General features: G+C 45.3%; 1 protein-coding gene across 1 annotated transcript in view; it reads right to left on the bottom strand.

Moving 5' to 3' along the window:
• Positions 1 to 17,087, bottom strand: part of LOC120850893 — a 43,512-nt gene extending 26,425 nt beyond the window's left edge. Inside the window, exons 1-2 of the mRNA XM_040223582.1 lie at positions 17,036 to 17,087; positions 3,985 to 4,076 (exon numbers count right to left, since the gene is read on the bottom strand). Of these exons, the coding sequence (XP_040079516.1) occupies positions 3,985 to 4,076; positions 17,036 to 17,087 (144 nt within the window). The remainder of the gene's footprint in view (positions 1 to 3,984; positions 4,077 to 17,035) is intronic.
• Between the last annotated feature and the right edge of the window lie 3,050 nt (positions 17,088 to 20,137).

Here is a 20,137-nt window from a genome sequence, read left to right as displayed (position 1 = left end):
CGAAACGGCAACTTGCGCCCCTGGCGCCGACTCCGGTTATCAGGAGTGAGTCGGACAGAAACGAGCGAAAAAGACATGACTGCCAGCACGAAGGGCGCGCATGCGCAAAGCGCGGTTTTTTAATGCGGTGGCACGCCGTTGCACGGCGCGGTGGTGCATTTCGGCAAGCGCTCCCATGCCCCGCAAACTTTTGCTCCCGACTGTACATTGGCCAAACGGGCAGATGCTTTAATGATCGCGCCCGCGAACATGCTGCGGCTATACGGGCTACCCCGTCAGGACACCTCGCCACGCACTGCAGCCGTTGCTCCTGCACACCGTCATTTAGCGACACGAGGTTTTTGGCCAGATACAACGATCGGATATCGAGGGAGCCGCACGAGGCCTTCGAAATAAAAGAAAAGGGCAAGGACTGCATTAGTGACACGTCTGTGTCACTATCGGCAAAAGAGCACACTTTTCTGCGAAGGGGGCTACACCGGACGTAGTATGACTGTGTAGTATGACTGTGTAGTATGACTGTGTAGTATGACTGTGTAGTATGACTGTGTTGTTTTCCATGAGTATATAAGAGGGTGGTTTTTTCATAAACGCTAGTTGCGAGTGCGCCTTGTTCACGTCTCCTTTGTTGTATCTTGTCCTTGTGTATTTTCGGCGCCCTGAAAGTTAAAGGCAGCAAGAAGATGAGAGTCTTTGTGTGGATAGTCATAAAGAATGCGTAGGATTTGGTGCCGCATAAAACTATTATCGAACCGATGGATGAGTTAGATCTGAATGGGAGCTGCTCGACTTTGTCCTTGCCTTTTTGGCACGCAGAATATACCGCATAAGAGTCTGCTTCGGCACAAAAGCTAAACACAGACGAACCAGGGACAACAGGGTCGGGGTCCCGCAAGGGGCTGTTCTATCCCCAACCTTATTCAACATAGCACTGGCCCCACCTTTTTGGAAACTACACAAGATACAAGGACTGGGATTGATGACGTACGCTGATGACATCACGATCTGCAAAAAAGGCGGAGCGCCAGACGCGCAGAAAGAGACATTACAGAAAGGACTCGACACAATAGCGAAGTTCCTGGCCTAAACAGGCATGCAACCCTCGTCCAAGAAGACTATAGGTTCTCGGTCTTTGAGAAAGAACGCAAGAATACTGACCTGGGTATCACCTTCAACGGCAGCCCTATCGACAGAGAACCGCACGTTAGAGTTCTTGCGGTCAACGTGGGGCACGAAAAGCAAGTTTCAAACAGCTGGGTCAGCGAAATGTCCAAGAAATTGAAACAGGGACCGAATCTCGTGCGAAGGATATCTCACAAAAAAGGGAGAGCTTGAGAAAAGGTCGCCAAGAAGCTTGTCATGGCGGTTCTCCCCTCCAAAGTGAATTACGCCTCCAGTTTTTACACACTAAGATCGCCGAGCTGCACGAGACACTCTACTTGCCAGACTTCGCAGACACCGATAAGCAGCAAACTGAGGCACATCTAGCCAAGCTGCAACACACGAAAGAAGGGAGGGAAATTGCCCCGACCAAGAAACATGAACTCCAAAATAAATTGGGAGCGCAAAAGACACCAAGTCAGGATCACGAGCGAGAATCCCTGACCTTGATTCACGATGCTGGCTCTCTGCTGGTTTACACAGATGCCGCACTGAAGCCAGACACTGAAAAAGGAGCCGTGGCGGTCACCGTTTGTCGAGGATTTCTCGAGGCACCAACAACCAAAGCGCTAATGCTATGCCCCCGCGGAGTCCCGGAGCAAAGGTCAGAAACGCTAGAGACCAAGGCGGTTCATCTGGGAGTTCACACCACCGCACAAGCGGCAGCATAAAACTGCAAAGTAATCATCTACGCAGACTCACAATCAACACTCAGAGACGTCACAAAACACGGGACGACGTGCAGTCCCACCATTAACGCGCCGTACGTCTCGGCCATGCAGTTGCAGAGGTCCCACGGACTGACTTTCGCAATCACGTGCGATCTCGCACATGAAGGGCCCTCCGGGAACGAGACCGGCCACAGGGCGGTGAAGAGTAGGCTGTGCTATGCGGTTAAAACCCGACCCACCTCTCAGCCACTACCTCAGAGGCCATCCAGATCAAACGACGACGACACCGGAAAACATAACGTTCTTGAAGAATACGACCCAAGGGAAAAAGTGAGAAGGGGACGGCTCCAAAGGCCACGGGAGTCACAAGACTCCTGGCAGCAAACGTACAATCCGATCCCAGACAACACTTTCCGGCGGCGGGAAACTGTCACCCTCCACCGGATCCAGACGGGTGGGGCGACCACCCCTTCAGTGATCTACGATATACTCTCAAAAGGAGAGCCTTACGCCGTCCCGCCTGATCCGGACTGCCAGCGTTGTAAGGTGCCAGGAGTCATCCCCATGCTCTCACACGAATATTGGGAGTGCGAAGTCCTAGCAGCACTTCGACGGACCGTCATCGAGCGACTGCCAGTAACGGTCAGACCAAGGTTTATGGAGGAGTGATCCCGCCCAACCGAGGACGCGAAAAGGAGGGCCGGCATTCTCATAATTCTTTTGAACTACTTGAACTTTCAGCTTCCCAGGTCACATCCCAGGTAGAAGAGGCTAATCTGATTATCGTGTGTAATTCTCATTGAATACATTACCAAAACAATTGCCTCATTTGTTTTATTGTGCGAAGTCACGAGGCAGGTTCCGGAGAATACCGTCACCATCAGCAACGGCACCATGTTTCGGAGCGTTATATTTAATCGCCTTACTAGCCCTCATTCCTCTCTGTGATGCCTCTAACCTTGAGGGTATTCGAAATTTAAAAAAAAAGAACTAAGCCGTAGTGCTGATAGAGATGTCATCAGCAACGGCCAACTTTGACCACAGATTGGACACGACGATTGCGTCAATGTTCGGCTCAAACTCGACTCGAGGCAAAGCGCTGACGCAGCAATCGTTTCCAATCTGTGTCCAGTGTTGGCCTTTGCTGGTGACGCAAAAATGTCAGCACTACGGCTTTGTCCTCTAGGCAGTGTTGACCAGGGGTGGCTCAGGATCTAGACTACCACACTCCTCCGACATCATGAGCCTGCCGCGCTGCATCTTTCCTCATCAGCTTCACAATTTCCATCAGAACCACCGTCACTAACAAAAGTCCTTTGAGGTTCGCCCAAGCTCCCAGCTACCGGCGGCGCACGAGCAGACAACCTGAATGTTAGGATGTAAACTCGCGTAGGGCTCTCGATTTTCAATACACGTCAGTTGCTTCCTTCCATCCCGTTTGGCGGAGCGACGGGAAAGTGCGAAGTCACGAGACAAGTTACGAACTATGAATTGGCTCGGGTAGTTCTATTATTCATCGCGCTACATCGTAAGGTGAAACGGAGTATAGACCAAGCACATGCAGGCCGTGCGGACCGCCATGGCAGCGGCTTCCCTGATTGAGGCGAGGCCACATTTCTCGAAGAGGGCGGTGTCTTCCTCGCTCTTTTGGGTGAATCTGCTACCGGCACATCCTTGGGAGTGATCATTGACGCAACCCATCTCCGGGCTTAGCCAGAACACCTAATTCGGGCGCGTCCCTTCTCTGAAGGTTAAATAAACCGGCCTGGCAAACACCCCGAGACGCCGGGGGTGGCTCTAGTCTTCTTTCTTTTTGCAGCTTCCCCCTTCCCAGGAGTCTACCTAGTACGGTAGCATGGGCCACTCCAGGTGAATCTGTCTGATACGACAGCGCCGACCATTTAGTGTTTTATTTTCTTTTTTCGTTTGGCCGACGGGCAAAACGTGCTGGCGTATTTGTCAATAAACACGTCATTATACGTATGTGTCCACATGGTACCCCCCTTTCTCCCCCCTAAAAAAAAGGCGGGGGGGGGGGACGCACAACAATCAATATTTTTCTTTATATAAAAGAAAAGAAGTCACTTTGGATTATTTAAAAAAAATATCTCTACTTTGTATTTAATTGTTTTCTATGCCTTTAAAGACTCACAGTTCCTAGCGCAGAGCATTCACGGGCTCCGCCTTCTTCAATATAGACCCCGCATTCGTCGTGCACTTCGGTGGTACGAGAGAAGGTTTCCCCTGAAATAAAAAATTGCGAATGAAGGTACTAGATCGCAGGTCCATGTAAACAGCTCCTTTTAAGCTGAAACGCAAACGATTTAATTGAAGTTTGTTTTCTTTTTTATTTTAATGTTCCTTTCAGCTTCCCAGTTCACACCCCAGGTACAAAAGGCTCATCGTATTATCGCGTGTATTTTTGATTAAATATATTGCCATTACCATTACCTTACTTTTTGTTAGAAGTGTAGGAACATTGATTGGTTACAACCGTTTTTAGGCTTCGATCACCAATATTACTGATAATATGCTATAGTAAGGATGCCATCGCTAATGGGTGCACTTCGTAGTTGTTTCTGAAAGCGAATACGTGTTGCTGATGGGTGACTCCAATACATTTTGTACATATAAGGTTACGAGGGTTTTTAGTGAAGAAGCGTACCTACATTTCAAGGTGTCAGTTTTTCTATTCCTTGTGTAGCTGTAGTTTTCTAGATATTCTATCGAACACTTTTGTTTCGAGGGTTACGGCGAAACCAGAACTACCGGCTTGAGCATGATGCCGAGCCTCGTGATCAGTTGCATCGTGTGGCGCAAAGTTCGTATTGAGGTATCGCAAAACGCACAACTGGCCTAGTAGCCGAAATAGCAGTTCCGATCAGTCAGGCAAGATCTACGGCTCTTATACAGCTTTGCTTTGCAGATATAAAACATCTGTAGCAAATATTAATACATATTCATCAAGTTGCCGGCCGAAAAGCAAGTTTGCCACGATTACCGTATGTAGTTCTAAAAGCTATAATTTTGGTGGTGTGGAATGCACGTTGCAGAAGCGTTTTGGAAGCTAATGGTAAGCTGGCGCTGAGCAGAAACGAACTAAACTATGGCCGCCAGTGAAAGCCACTTAGGTACAGCTTTCGGCACCACGACGCCCTTGAGCGAGCAGGAAGTCAATAATCTTTGCGCGCGATCGTCAAAGAGTACTTAGAAACTACGAACGCTGAAACACAACGTAACAAGCAGAAGTCGTGCGCTGGGACGGCTGAAAACCCTGCAGAAAACGCGGCGAAATATATAGCAGTACGCAGAAGAAATTAACTGAGCGAAAGTGGCTAAGCGGCCGAGTTGGTTCATGAGTTCTCAAAATAAAAGCGCTAACAATAGACAAGGACACAAAAAGAAGGCGAACAGGACGAACGCTTACTCTCAACTGAACATTTATTTTAGAAACAGCTAAACCAAACAACCTCCCATAAAAAGACACTGAATCACCCAGTGACGTCAGTCATCACCGCGTGTCAATAAAATCGCTATGTTTTCGATGCAGAAAAAATGACGGCTGGCTGACGCAGCCTTCAGTGCCTTGATTCTTTATAGCATGCGCTTCTACAGCACATCCCTCACGACATTTTCACGGGCACGGGAAAGATAGTGGTATTTGAGAAGTTGGGCTTGCACTGACACTGTCTGCAATGAGAAGGCAGGTGTCCTGTTGTTGAACTCAAATACAGGCCATGCTTGCGCATCCTCTCATTTACGCAGCGTCATTTCTTGCCGATGTACACCCCGCCACATGTAAGCGGTATTCTGTACACCACACCTACGTTACTTTCCACAAATCTTTTGGCATGATTGACGGTGCACAAGCGCGTGCCGTTCTTTTTCTCTTGGATCCACAAGCATAATTGGGCCAACTTACATGGCGCCGAAAACAAAAGCGGAACATTAAATTTTTTTGCCACCTTTTTAAAGTTACGTGAAATTTTGTACAAGTAGGGGATGACCTGAGGTCTCGTTTTTGTTTTTTCTTTTATACCCTGACACTTGCCCTTGATCTTTTTCAGCAGCGTCTTGGCAACTCCAAGCAAAAGTGAAGTTGTATAACCGGCACCTCTAAGTGGATTAACCTGCAGGCTGAAGCTGTCAAGTATACATGATGGTATGACTTTTGAAGACAGGACAAAGTGATCTCACTTTTGACTAATTTGGAATGTGCCTAATCGTAGGCGAGGATTTCCTTTTTGGAGCGCGGGTGGTAACTCCAACAGATGTGGTTTACCGTGATCTGCAGTCTCAAGTTTAGAAGCTGGAGAAACTGGCCCTCTGGGAGTTAGTGAGTGAACTTTAAGCCATTTGAGCTGTCATAATACACCTTCAGCTCACTCTCAACAACCTGGCGCGTCAAAAGATTGTCAGTGCGTTGCCATAGTACCCGATAGTCGTCCACGTACCTGACAACCTTACATGATTGTTTTCCTTCTAAGCCAATCTGGACATTTCGGTCAAACTTGGCTTTTTCGGAGGTTGTTTGTTTTAGCTGCTTTTAAAATAAATATTCAGTTAAAATTAAGTGCTCGTCCTGTTTGCCTTCCTTTTGTGTCCTTATCTGTTGTTAGCGCTTTTAATTTTATAAGCACAAAAAACCTTCTTGAAAACGAAGATGACATCACGGCACATTGTTGCTTGATAAGCAGCCGACTAGCTAAATGCCTTTTGAGAAGCCAGTGGTAGCATTTTTAATATCGGTTTTACAGGGAATCGCGGTTTCCTATTAGTGTAATATTTTGGAAGTGTTCGAACTTAGTCTGCGTAAATTGATACCAGTCAGCTATTTTGGTTTTACGTTCGACCAAAGTTACCCTTTAATCTAAGAGGGGTGTTTCGTAAGTTCTCCTTCCTGTGCTACCACTTTTTTTATTCGGGGAAAACATTGAGTGATGTTTCATTCAAATCAAAGTTTGAAATCTTTTTTTCAAGAGCACACAACGTTTCTATAAATTTTCCACCAGCGGCTATTAACTTCAATTACCGGTGCACTAGTCCCTTCATGCCGTCCAAGAATATTGAGGTCGGCTGTTGACGAGACCAACTCCGCACTGAAGGAGCTGCGGTTCCAAGACGTTTTGCCTCACCATATTCACAGCCAGGACCTCGAGCCATCAGACTTCTGACTGTTCTTCAAGATGAAAGAACATCTGAAGGGAACACGGTTTTCGTCCGACGACGAGGTTTCTGATGCAGTGTGCTATTGGTGTCAACAGCCGCTCCAGTTGTGGAGTTATTGTTTACGTGGCATTGCTTGTTGGCATACTACGGTATAGCCTTCCTATTTTACACGAAACATGCCAAAGAAAAAAATTACACGAATACACTTAAGACTGCTTACATATAGGAAGGCGAAAGGATTATAGTTACGCGGTGGAAATGTGTTCGAGTAATGTTTCTGCATGGTATTAAAATTTAGGACCATTTCTAGGGCAACGTTGAGGACGACGTCAAAGACGGCGTCTAGGACGACGTCAACGACGGCGTCTAGGACGACGTCTCGGACAACCTCTAGGACGACGTATAGGACGACCTCTAGGACGACCTCTAGGACGAACACGAGAACGACGCCTAGAGAACGACGTCTGGGACGACGTCGAGAACGACGCATAGAGGACGACGTCTAGGACGACCTTCAGGATGACGTCACGAATGACGTTTAGGACGACCTCTAGGATGACGTCAAGAACGACGTCTAGGTCAAATTCTAGGACGACCTCAATGATGGCCTTAAGGACGATGTCGAGAGTGATGAGGACGACATCTAGGGCGACGTATTTCCGTGGCCGGTGACGTTTGCCTGCGGAAGCTGCCGTAGATGCAAACGCTGCTGCCGATATTGGGGCCGTGGATGTAGATGCGGTCACCTCAGAGTCCATCGCACAAAGCACTCAACGAGCACAGATGAAGTCCGAAGCGCACCTTTTGCACGCGGCGTTCCGGCGGTGACATCACGCTCCCGCCTTGAACGTGAGCGTGAGCGGCATGTGCTTGATGACGTCATCTGTGTGGCCATCTTTCGAGCACAACGGTTTCGCTTTACCGCGTAATGAGACAAGTAACGTCGTCCTAGAGGACCAGGACGACAGGAGGACCTCAAGGACGACGCCAAGGACAGCACCGTCCTTGAACATGCGATTGAGCGGCCCGTGCCGCTCAATCGTATTTTGATGGCTATATACGTCGCCTTTTCGCTCACTGGGACAAGTAAGGCTTTCGCCTTGATATAGGCTCTAAACTCAAGATCTTTTTCGCAAAGTGTTAAGGTCGTTTAATTGCACATTGTATCAGCGACGTATACATATACTGCGGAAAATATTGTGTATGCGTCTACTTAATCTGACTAAATCGCTCACGTCATAAACACTCACAAAAGCATTGCTAATAAACAAAAAAAAAATATGTACCGCTGCAAAATTGATAAAATTAATCACGGTGCCACGGGGCGCCGTGACAAACAGCTCACGCGCCGAGCCAAAGCGGTTGCACACCGGGCGATGGTCAAGGCAAATCATAGTTGGACGCGAATCCATAGAGTAATATACACAAGGTAAAGAGCGGACACTGCCATAGGCCCCAGCGGCCCAGATAGACCAGTGACAGGTAGCGCTCCTAGCGGGCGGTATGAAGTGTAATCTGATTCCGTTTCCGGTCAAGTTAGTTTCGGTTTCGGTTTGGGCGGTTCTGCCCCGGTTCTCCGGTACCCTTCTCTCTTTCTTTCCTCCCCGCCTCGCTCGGCTCTCGGGAGCTCCTTGACTCCCGAAGCCGCTGGTTTTTTTTTTCTTTTTTTTTTTTTAATACTGACGCACTTTTGCTTTATTTTTTACGATAGAGTGCGTGCAAAATGTATCAAACAATATTTCATTTTACTTCACAAAGTATAAGTATATATATTTCTTGTTCTTTTTCTATTGTAAAGCATTGAAGTTACACAATCGCCGCATTGACTCCTGGCTGGTGGAGCATTGTGGGGTCAACAACAGTAAGTGGTTCGAACACATTTTATTGGACCACATTCATGTATACATGATTTACTTCAGAAGCTCTGTATGTTTTATACGAAAGAGATCGATACTCACAAAAATAAATGAATATGAAGGACTTCGGCATATCGTACACTTCGTAATAGATTCTTAACGGAACCAAGTTAACAAAACCTTTCCACGGAGAACATGCTGTATGATACATTCACTTTCACGCCGACTCGGGTACGGGAAGTAAGTGCAAAAATAAATAAGACATCGCTATCATTACCAGTCATAAGAGTATAATAACAGTGCGAAGCACACGCCGGATAGTACAAATTCCCGATTTCCGGCAAATATAAAAAATCACCAATTTGCATAGCCTGAAGCCATTACCAAACAAAGATAACTCTATTCGAAATCTGACAAGATTCAACGTCCCTAAACATTCCCCGAAATTGTTCAGAAAAGAAATATGGCTTCAGAAAAAAGCGGCTAAAAGACTATGGACAGTGGATACAAAAGTGGATACATTTTCTTTCAAATATTTTTAGCCTCTATACACTATTTTCTATCACAATTTTGTAGAAAGTGGACAAATATTTTTGTTAGGGAGCCATGATATGCATTCGTTGGAAAAAGGGGAAACAAATATTTGGAGAGCAAGCTGCACTGCCCACTTAAGCACTTTTTGTTTTTGGTTTGGCAACCGCCTCTGTTAATACACTATTAACAGTTAAACCTGTCTCGTTCTTATTAACCACTGAAGTGTGCAACCGAACTTTGTCCAAATTCCGGTTAAGAAATCAAACATGTCAACACAAGCGTATTCTGCAAAACAACTTTAAAAACCCTTTGTGGTACTCCTCTAGGCAAAGGCTAAAACCACCCAGACCTCAAAGTGTGCTATACAAGGCGGCACAGACTCCTCGAACATGTGTCACACTCTCTATTATAGGAAGAAAGTCATTTTCTAGTTGCTGAATAAAATGAAAGGCAGCCTGTGATGGTACTACTAAGTTCCCGAAGAATTTTCCAGGCACGTGGTATGCTTTAGGAACAAGACAGTACTGGTGAGGCCTGGTCAAGTTATTAGACTCATCCGATAGCAGCTGAGAACAGCCACAGCTGTAAGTTGTCTGCTCAAGCAAAAGCTTGATCAAATAGCCCCAAACGTAATAAAAAAAGTGGACGAGTCATCAATTATGTTAGACCTGATGTCTGATGCCAGCTCAGAAATATCCTCTAGTGGCGGGAAGTTATCAATTGGAAGACATTCCACAATGTCTGAAATTAAACTTTCATGGTGCAAAGATATTCGCAACTCCTTTAGGAGGTCAGCCTTGTCATCCTCTACGTTTTCATTGTCCGACAGTTTGAACAGTTTCTTTATCCAGAGGTGTTTTAGTCCTGAGGTGAACTGATCCACATTTGGGTTTGTGTTGCAGCCCAGCATTTGTCGTATATAGCTCCAAAAACGTTCTCAAGTGTGTCTTGCTGCAGGCGTCGTGTAAGCAAGAACTTCAAGTCATGGCTGCTTGAAAGCTCATCACAGAGCATGAGGAAACTTTTTATAGTAACTTGCCACCCAATGATGGCTTATGGCTACCTCCTACTTTGGAACTGCCATGCTGAAATCCATCCGAGTTACTGGTGGAAAAAATCAAGTATTTCAGATTCTCCCTTCAGATTGGCATGACGCAACTTCTGCCCTGTCTTCTTGAATTTTTTAGCTATTTAGACAGTCAAAAGGTATGCACATCCTATCACAGAAAAAGGCTGTAGCCATGGCTGCCTCAGGAAGTTCCTTGGCATAAACAAGGGATATGATTGCAAGAAAGAGCAGACCTGTGGGGACAATTTTCTTCCATGTTACAGAAAGGTTCTTGAAAAAATGTTTCTCTCAGTAAGTTTCGGAGCCAATTGCAAGCTCATCTCATGGATAGAACAATAAAGTTCAACAAAGAAGACCACTCAATGACCTCATTTCGAATGCAAAGTTTGTGGGCTTGGAGATTGCTCTTGGTTGTTTTGGGAAGGTGTGGAACATCAAAGACAGAGTAAACGTGTTCGTTGTGAACTTCAAGAAATGGCTTATTACCACACACACCAAGCTGATGTTTGAAGCCCCCTAACCACAGACCACAGCCTTTACTGTAAAGCCAACAGACTTAAAGGGGCGATGCACTGATATTTTTATTTTGCGCAAATACCGCTTAGAACGAACCCCTGACGTTAATGATCTGTGAAATACCCGTTCGTTTTCACCACACACCATCGAAGTCGCAGAAAAAAATAAAGAAAAACGAGCAGAGTTCACCCCTCAACTCGAAGCCATAACAAGCGGCCCCGTGATCTGGAGCCGATTATATGCCGCCAATGTTAATCATAGCCATGCGCTGGGGTTGGCAAGGCACAGGACACGCGCTGAGTTCAAGACATTGTTATGGTTCGGCTGTTGTCGTCATTGCAGCGATTGGACACAGGACACTACCCGAATGTTTCTCGAGCTATCGATTATCACGAGTCCAAATCGAGTGTCCACGCCATGCTCGGGTCCAATCTATGAGCCGTATTCAAATATCGTCACTGGGCGGTACTGCTACCGCCCAGCTACGTCATCAGGTTTTTCGAAGGAGAGATTGAATGAAAACACTCGGTTTTGTCCTCGAACTTGCAGCGCAACAAAGGAGTTTCTTGGTCAGTGGCGTTGCGTGCGAATATCCTTGAGTCCCACTAGTGCCAGTAAGCTTGTGTAAAGTGAAGACCATTCCCATTGAATATCGTTGCACCGCCCCTTTAAAGGGGCGATGCAACAATTTTTGTACTTTGCGCAAATACCGCTTAGAACAGATCCCTGACGTTAATGACCTATGAAACACGCGTTCGTTTTTAACCCCACACAAAAGAAGTCCCAGAAAAAAATTAAAGAAAAACGAGCAGCGTTCACACCCTCAACTCGCAGCCAGGACAAGCGGCCACGTGATCTGGAGCCGATTCTATGCCGCCAATGTTGATCATAGCCACGCGCAGGGGTTGGCAAAGCACAGGACACGCGTTGAGTTCCAGACATTGTTATGGCTCGGCTATTGTCGTCATTGCAGCGATGGGACACGGGCCACCACCCGAATGCTTCTCGAGCTAGTAATTGTCACGAGCCCAAATCGACTGCCCACGCAGGGCTCGGGTGCAATCTATGAACCGCATTCAAATATCGTAACTTGGGTGTTCTGCGATCCCCACGTTACGTCATCAAATTTTGCGAAGGAGAGATTGAACGAAAATAATTGCTTTTGTTCTTGAAATTTCACCGCAACAAGGAGTTTGTTGGCCAGTGGCGTTGCGTGCGAGTATCCTTGAGTCCCACTAGTGCCAGTAAGCTCGTGTAAAGTGAAAAACATTCCAATTGAATATCGTTGCACCGCCCCTTTAAGCTCCCGAATGAGAGAAATGAGGAGACTGCGTTAAACAGAAGACGTTGTTGGAGTGTGCACAACAGTGTATGCAATGGGCTAAACGCAGCTCCTGGAAATTTCAGACAGCATAACAACCAAGGCTCTATCTGCAATGTTAGAGGTTCGTTCAACACCGTCATCTGTAAACCCATGGACAATGCCGTGTGCTGGGTCGTAAGTTAAATTCTTTTTTTTAAAACAATCTCATCGGAAATCAACATGCACACAGGTTCAAGTGCAGCCAGACAGCCCGGCAGAAAGAACAGCGCGAGAAGCTCGAACCGATCGGCTCCACGAATTCACGCCGAGCATGCGAGCCCGCGGGCGGTCATGCGTCACCTTGATTGATGCAAAGTCGACCGAACATGATGCAGCAGAAAGCACAGATGGACGGCACGCACGGCACAGACGAACGACGCAGGGACGAGCAAAGGCCATGCAGAATGATGCAGAAGCGACGGCGTGCAGGCAGGCAGGCCATGGCAGGCGCCATTCATCACGTGCTTTTTGTGACGTATTTGATTTAAACTATTTAGCCGTTGTAAGTACTTTAAACAATTTTAAAGCATTGCCAATTAAAAAATAAATACTTTTCACAGAAAGAGTTTTAATTAATTTTAACCAAATTGCAGAAAAGCGCCACGTAGCGGAGGGTATGAAACGCACTATCTGGGCCGCGAATCGGCTCCTGTGTCCTCTCTTTACGTTTACTATATTACTCTATGGCGAATCCTCGTATCTCTGGCCTCACTGCGCATGCGTAACCTTCCCTAGCCTGTCCCCAGGCTGAGCAGCATGCACAGAAAGCCACGCGCTCCGTTGTTCGTATTGCAATATATCGCGATTATAGTCATAACGACACAGAAAGGGAACTTCTAAAGCACGCACTGTCACATCAAGACAACCGACCATTTACGATGTCCAAACTACTAGCGGCCTGGGACCCTCCACTTAAACAGGGTAAGGCCGAGAACGCTCCCCTTTGTTTTGCTCGCAACTTGCCTTAAGTTCTGTTTGAAAAAAAAAAAAGTGTTATATTAGCCATTATTCGTGCTCGCGTGCAAGACGGCCAGCTATATAATTCGGGAGGGCGCCACGAGAGCGCGCGACAGCAGAGCTCCGCGACGCGAGATCGCGTGTCATTAGAGCGTGCGTCGCGAGACCGCTGAAAAACAGCGGCGGTTCCTAAGCTGCCTTTTCCTTTAGCAGTCAAGTATCGAATCTTCTTCTGTCGTAACTGGGTTGTCATATATTGAAATAACTGACACGCGACAGCCAGTATACTGCACGATGTGTGACTGCAGTCATATATTTCGTCATTAATAGTGTGAACGTACGGATTGATTTCTAGCGCGTTCCATATTCGACGTTTTCTCGACGTATGCCAGCATTAAACATGATAGTGATGTGACTCCTGAGCGCACGGTAGGCTTCTGTACCCTACCGTACGCTCCAATGCATTCCAATATCTGGCGGATATACTCCGTGGAGAGCCTTCAAATTAGTAGCAAGGCTACCTACGTTCGCGTAGCGAAGAATCTGAGCAATATAGTTGAAGGGTACGATGAAAGGTGCATGCTAGACATCCTCCACGGCGTTTCAGTCATTCAGTGTTTCAATGTTTTTTTTCTTTATATATAATGAAACTAATCAATAAACAACTATATTTCGAAAACTCTGCTCTTAATTCTCCATTTCAAGTTAGCGACAATTTCATTTTTTTGACTCCTCACAGATCTGTGCACTCATCCAATTAAATTAAATGAAGCGTTCGAAAGGCGACTCCCATTGGTGTCAAAAATTCAGATCCACGAAAAAATGTCTTTTAAGATCCAAAATATCGATCCTTCCCAAGGCGCGCAGACGGGCTCTCGTGACGCGCTCTCTAATGACACGCGGTCTCATGTCGCGGCGCTCTCCTGTCTTCGCGCTCTCCCGTCGAAGCTCTTGTGTCGTGCACTCTCGTGTTACACAGCCACATAATTCTTCTAAGCACGTTAACTGAACTTCACGCTGGTGTATATAGCTTTCGTACTGTGGACGAACATTTGTACCATGCAAACAACCTACTTTCAGTGCTTTGAGTTTTTGTGCCATTTTCGATAGTACGACTGTCATGATTCTTTGCCCGCACGATACTGCGCTTATTGTTAACGCGTGTATTGGCTAGACAGTCATGTCGTCTCTCCGCTCTTCCTTTCCTCCTACTCTCATTTTTCCACCCCCTTCCCAAACTCAGAACAGCCAACCGAGGCAGACCGCGTTGCTTACTGTCTGTTTTCTCCTCCTGCTTTCATCCTGTTCTTCATTTTGTTTACGACGGCACGCCGAAACTAGCGCACCGGTAGTGGAAGTGCATCGGCGCAGGTGCCGAACTCTACTGAAACGCTATGTGCTTCTGCAAAAAAGGATGTTCCAATGTTTAATTTAAATGTAATATATCATATTCATCACTGAATAAAAAAATTTACAGCCTAGAAGTCAAAACTTGTGATTACTCTTCGTATATCTTTCGGACTATTATAAGTAAAATAGCAATTATCACCAGAGTGCCTCGACTGACCCCAGCCCGCGTTAAAAAAAAAGGGTTACTCTGTTCTTTTATTATTTGCCTCCACGTTAACTACGATATGTAACACGACATTATGGAGGGAATATAAACGTTCGTGTCAAGAATTCTTATTAACACAAAATAAAATTCACTTTAGGTGATCAAAACAAATATTTTAAACAGAAGATTTCCAAACTGGTACATCTGTATAAAATATATGATGATGTCGATAAGTTTCATCGCTTCTTTCTGAAGTATCTAGGAATATGAACTAGCAAGGGCACACAAAAATTAGGTTATTAGAGTTTTGCCTATCCGCTGCTTACCCGCGAATCGTCCGTAGAAATCTGCAGTCGACTGGTGGATGCGTATAAAATTGAATCAGATTTGTCGGATTACGAATCGGATACAGGTGCCAAAGGCTGCGGATGCTGATGGGATGTGGATATCCGCCGATCCGTATCAGCATTTTTGCCAAGGCAGCCCATAATTTCTGTGCGATCACAAAGTGTAGAGTGAATAAGTAAGTGATAGTATGATGGGCATTGTCCAGTCTTCTGCAGGAGCAAATTGCTGTATTAGAAAAAAAAAGTACTAATCGGAAGGAAAATTGTTTTTTACGCCAAGACCTGGTCTTAACTAAGATGGCTTTAGATCGTTCCATCTCGACAAAAAGGGCTTTCCCTAAAAAAAAAAGAAAGTACGAATGCAGGGACATCAGTCGTCCTGGCAAAGCATGTTCTTGTTTTGACAGGGAATGAGGGAAAATGTTTTGGAGGCAAAGAGAACCGCAAACGTACCAGCCACAAGGAAGTAGAAGCATCCTCTTTTCGCTCGGATTTCTTGATCTCATGATGCAGACCGAATGTACAAATTAAGGATCAGATGTGGTTTCAAATTTTGAGGATGCGGTTCTGAAGCGGCTACAAAAACTGCGGATGCAGATTGGATCCAGATGATGAAACTGTTATCCGTGCGACGATCTATAGAATATCAAATACCCAAGCTTCTAAAAAACCAACCTGATATTATTGCCATTATAGGGATAAGTATGTCTGTGCAAGCACTAAAGAGACACATAATTTGATTATGTTTGGGCGTTTTAAAAGTGACTGGTTAATTTCTTTCATTCTTCGTTTTTTTGGGGGGTGCCACTGCTATTAACTTTTCCTTGTGAGCTTAGAAAAAAGTACTTGTTTCTCTTTGTTTCATGGGCGAATGGTTGACTTTGAGCGTTATTCTTTCGTGCTCGTTGTCCCGTGATTCCACTTTCTCTGCCGTATTTTGCCGGTTGAAAGGGATGAATGTGTGTTTTGTCGCTTCGGGTGACTTTGGTTTCATTTCCTTGATTTCGTCCTTTTATTAATCGTTCTTTTATTGTGGATCTGCATTTATGATGTTTTGCTTGTCCAAGTCATCTGAGTTTCCACTCTCTGTTGAACGTTCCTTTTGTTTAAGCTTGCTGAACAGCGTTACCACGAAGGGGGCGGAGCAGGGCGGTTGTCGCCTTGTCAGGCATACCGTTGCCTATTGTGACGGCCCCCAGACTGCCGCGCTACTCGCCGGTTGTCGGAATAAAACTTCGAATCCGTTTATTATTTGCGACACCTGCCATTACATGCATTTTCTAAAATAACTGTTTTTATTGTTTGGTCCAGATTCCAACACAGCAATACCCTGGAAAGTCGCAACCACCTTTCTGCGGCCTCAAGCTGATATACATTCTCGAGCTAATAAATTCGACAAAATATTATCAGTTTAACAGTGTACCCTGAGTGAGACTGTTGAATGTTATTGCTATACTTAAGTGTTTTATATTATTACAATAATAACGATATTTGTTACAACCTAGCCAGACACGTGACGTTCTAAAGCCTTGCTCGAAAAGACTGACGTGGTTCAAAGAGAGCGGTGGCCTCACTCGAAAAGGTTTCGAAAAATTGTATAGGAATAAAACGGACAAAATGCATCTTGAGAAAAATACAAATGAAAATATATTTCGCAATATAAACACCAACACACGAAAAAATAAAATAACGGACAAGACGACCCAAATTCTTGTCTTGCCTGTTAGTTTTTCCTTGGTGTCTCTGGGTAGGTTATGGTGTTTCTTAAACAACTAGCCTGCATACTTTTGTCTTTCGTATTTGTTCGATATATATATATATTTAAGATGAAACTTACCGCTTAAAAAAGACGGTAGAATAAGCACAACGGCGAGAACTACGAGCTGCATTTTGCTCGATGGAAACGTCCCACTGAAAAAGAAAAGATAATATAAATATAGCCTCTAAACTCAAAACCTTTTTTGCAAAGCGCTTAAGGTTGCTAAAGTTGTGCGTCGTATTACAAACGTATGCATAAATTGCGGAAAGCCCGTGCATGCGTATACTTAATCTGACAAAAATGTCCATGTCATAAGCACTGGCAAAAACATTGCTAATAGATAAAATTAAGTACCTTTGCAAAACGAATAAATCTTATTTGGGCAATTAAAACACTTGTAGAGTGCAGGTTACAGCGAAAGTCAGGCGATACAAGATTTCTATTGTGACACGGTATTCCCGGGTGAACAAACGCTTGTAGAGTTCGGGGTAGAGCGAAAGTCACGTGATACAAGATTCCTATTGCGACACGCTATTCCAGGGTGAACAAACACTTGTAGAGTGCAGGGTAGAGCGAAAGTCACGTGATACAAGATTTCTATTGTGACACTTTATTCCCGGGTGAACAAACAGTTGTAGAGTGCAGGGTACATCGAAAGTCAGGTGATACAAGATTTCCATTGTGACACGTTATTCCCGGGTGAACAAGCACTTGTAGACTTCAGGGTAGAGCGAAAGTCACGTGATACAAAATTTCTATTGTTACACTGTATTCTAGGGTGAACAAACACTTGTAGAGTGCAGGGTAGAGCGAAAGTCACGTGATATAAGATTTCTATTGTGACACGGTATTCCCGGGTGAACAAACACTTGTAGAGTGCAGGGTACATTGAAAGTCAGGTGATACAAGATTTCCATTGTGACACGGTATTCCCGGGTGAACAAACACTTGTAGAGTGCAGGGTAGAGCGAAAGTCACGTGACAAAAGATTTCTATTGTGACGTGGTATTCTCGGGTAAACAAACACTTGTAGAGTGCAGGGTAGAGCAAAAGTCACGTGACAAAAGATTTCTATTGTGACGTGGTATTCTCGGGTAAACAAACACTTGTAGAGTGCAGGGTAGAGCAAAAGTCACGTGACAAAAGATTTCTATTGTGACGTGGTATTCTCGGGTAAACAAACACTTGTAGAGTGCAGGGTAGAGCAAAAGTCACGTGATACAAGATTTCTATTGTGACACGGTAGTCCCGGGTGGAGAAACACTTGTAGAGTTCAGGGTAGAGCGAAAGTCACGTGATACAAGATTTCTATTGTGACACGGTAATCCCAGGTGAACAAACACTTGTAGAGTGCAGGGTAGAGCGAAAGTCACGTGATACAAGACTTCTATGGTGACACGGTATTCCCGGGTGAAGAAACACTTGTAGAGTGCAGGGTAGAGCGAAAGTCACGTGACAAAAGATTTCTATTGTGACGTGGTATTCTCGGGTAAACAAACACTTGTAGAGTGCAGGGTAGAGCAAAAGTCACGTGATACAAGATTTCTATTGTGACACGGTAGTCCCGGGTGGAGAAACACTTGTAGAGTTCAGGGTAGAGCGAAAGTCACGTGATACAAGATTTCTATTGTGACACGGTAATCCCAGGTGAACAAACACTTGTAGAGTGCAGGGTAGAGCGAAAGTCACGTGATACAAGACTTCTATGGTGACACGGTATTCCCGGGTGAACAAACACTTGTAGAGTGCAGGGTAGAGCGAAAGTCACGTGACAAAAGATTTCTATCGTGACGTGGTATTCTCGGGTAAACAAACACTTGTAGAGTGCAGGGTAGAGCAAAAGTCACGTGATACAAGATTTCTATTGTGACACGGTAATCCCAGGTGAACAAACACTTGTAGAGTGCAGGGTAGAGCGAAAGTCACGTGATACAAGATTTCTATTGTGACACGGTATTCCCGGGTGAACAAACATTTGTAGAGTGCACAGTACATTGAAAGTCAGGTGATACAAGATTTCCATTGTGACACGGTATTCCCGGGTGAACAAACACTTGTAGAGTGCAGGGTAGAGCGAAAGTCACGTGATACAAGACTTCTACGGTGACACGGTATTCCCGGGTGAACAAACACTTGTAGAGTGCAGGGTAGAGCGAAAGTCACGTGACAAAAGATTTCTATTGTAACGTGGTATTCTCGGGTAAACAAACACTTGTAGAGTTCAGGGTAGAGCGAAAGTCACGTGATACAAGATTTCTATTGTGACACGGTAATCCCAGGTGAACAAACACTTGTAGAGTGCAGGGTAGAGCGAAAGTCACGTGATACAAGATTTCTATTGTGACACGGTATTCCCGGGTGAACAAACACTTGTAGAGTGCAGGGTACATTGAAAGTCAGGTGATACAAGATTTCCATTGTGACACGGTATTCCCGGGTGAACAAACACTTGTAGAGTGCAGGGTAGAGCGAAAGTCACGTGACAAAAGATTTCTATTGTGACGTGGTATTCTCGGGTAAACAAACACTTGTAGAGTGCAGGGTAGAGCAAAAGTCACGTGACAAAAGATTTCTATTGTGACACGATATTCCCGAGTGAAAAAACACTTGTAGAGTTCAGGGTAGAGCGAAAGTCACGTGATACAAGACTTCTATGGTGACACGGTATTCCCGGGTGAACAAACACTTGTAGAGTGCAGGGTAGAGCAAAAGTCACGTGACACAGGATTTCAATTGTGACGTGGTATTCTCGGGTAAACAAACACTTGTAGAGTGCAGGGTAGAGCAAAAGTCACGTGACAAAATATTTCTATTGTGACACGATATTCCCGAGTGAAAAAACACTTGTAGAGTTCAGGGTAGAGCGAAAGTCACGTGATACAAGACTTCTATGGTGACACGGTATTCCCGGGTGAACAAACACTTGTAGAGTGCAGGGTAGAGCGAAAGTCACGTGACACAGGATTTCAATTGTGACGTGGTATTCTGGGGTAAACAAACACGTGTAGAGTGCAGGGTAGAGCAAAAGTCACGTGACAAAAGATTTCTATTGTGACACGATATTCCCGAGTGAAAAAACACTTGTAGAGTTCAGGGTAGAGCGAAAGTCACGTGATACAAGACTTCTATGGTGACACGGTATTCCCGGGTGAACAAACACTTGTAGAGTGCAGGGTAGAG

The sequence above is a fragment of the Ixodes scapularis genome, unplaced genomic scaffold (assembly GCF_016920785.2).
Source record: "Ixodes scapularis isolate PalLabHiFi unplaced genomic scaffold, ASM1692078v2 ptg000312l_1___fragment_3__unscaffolded, whole genome shotgun sequence".
NCBI lineage: Eukaryota > Metazoa > Arthropoda > Arachnida > Ixodida > Ixodidae > Ixodes > Ixodes scapularis.
This window is presented reverse-complemented; position numbering and strand designations above follow the sequence as displayed.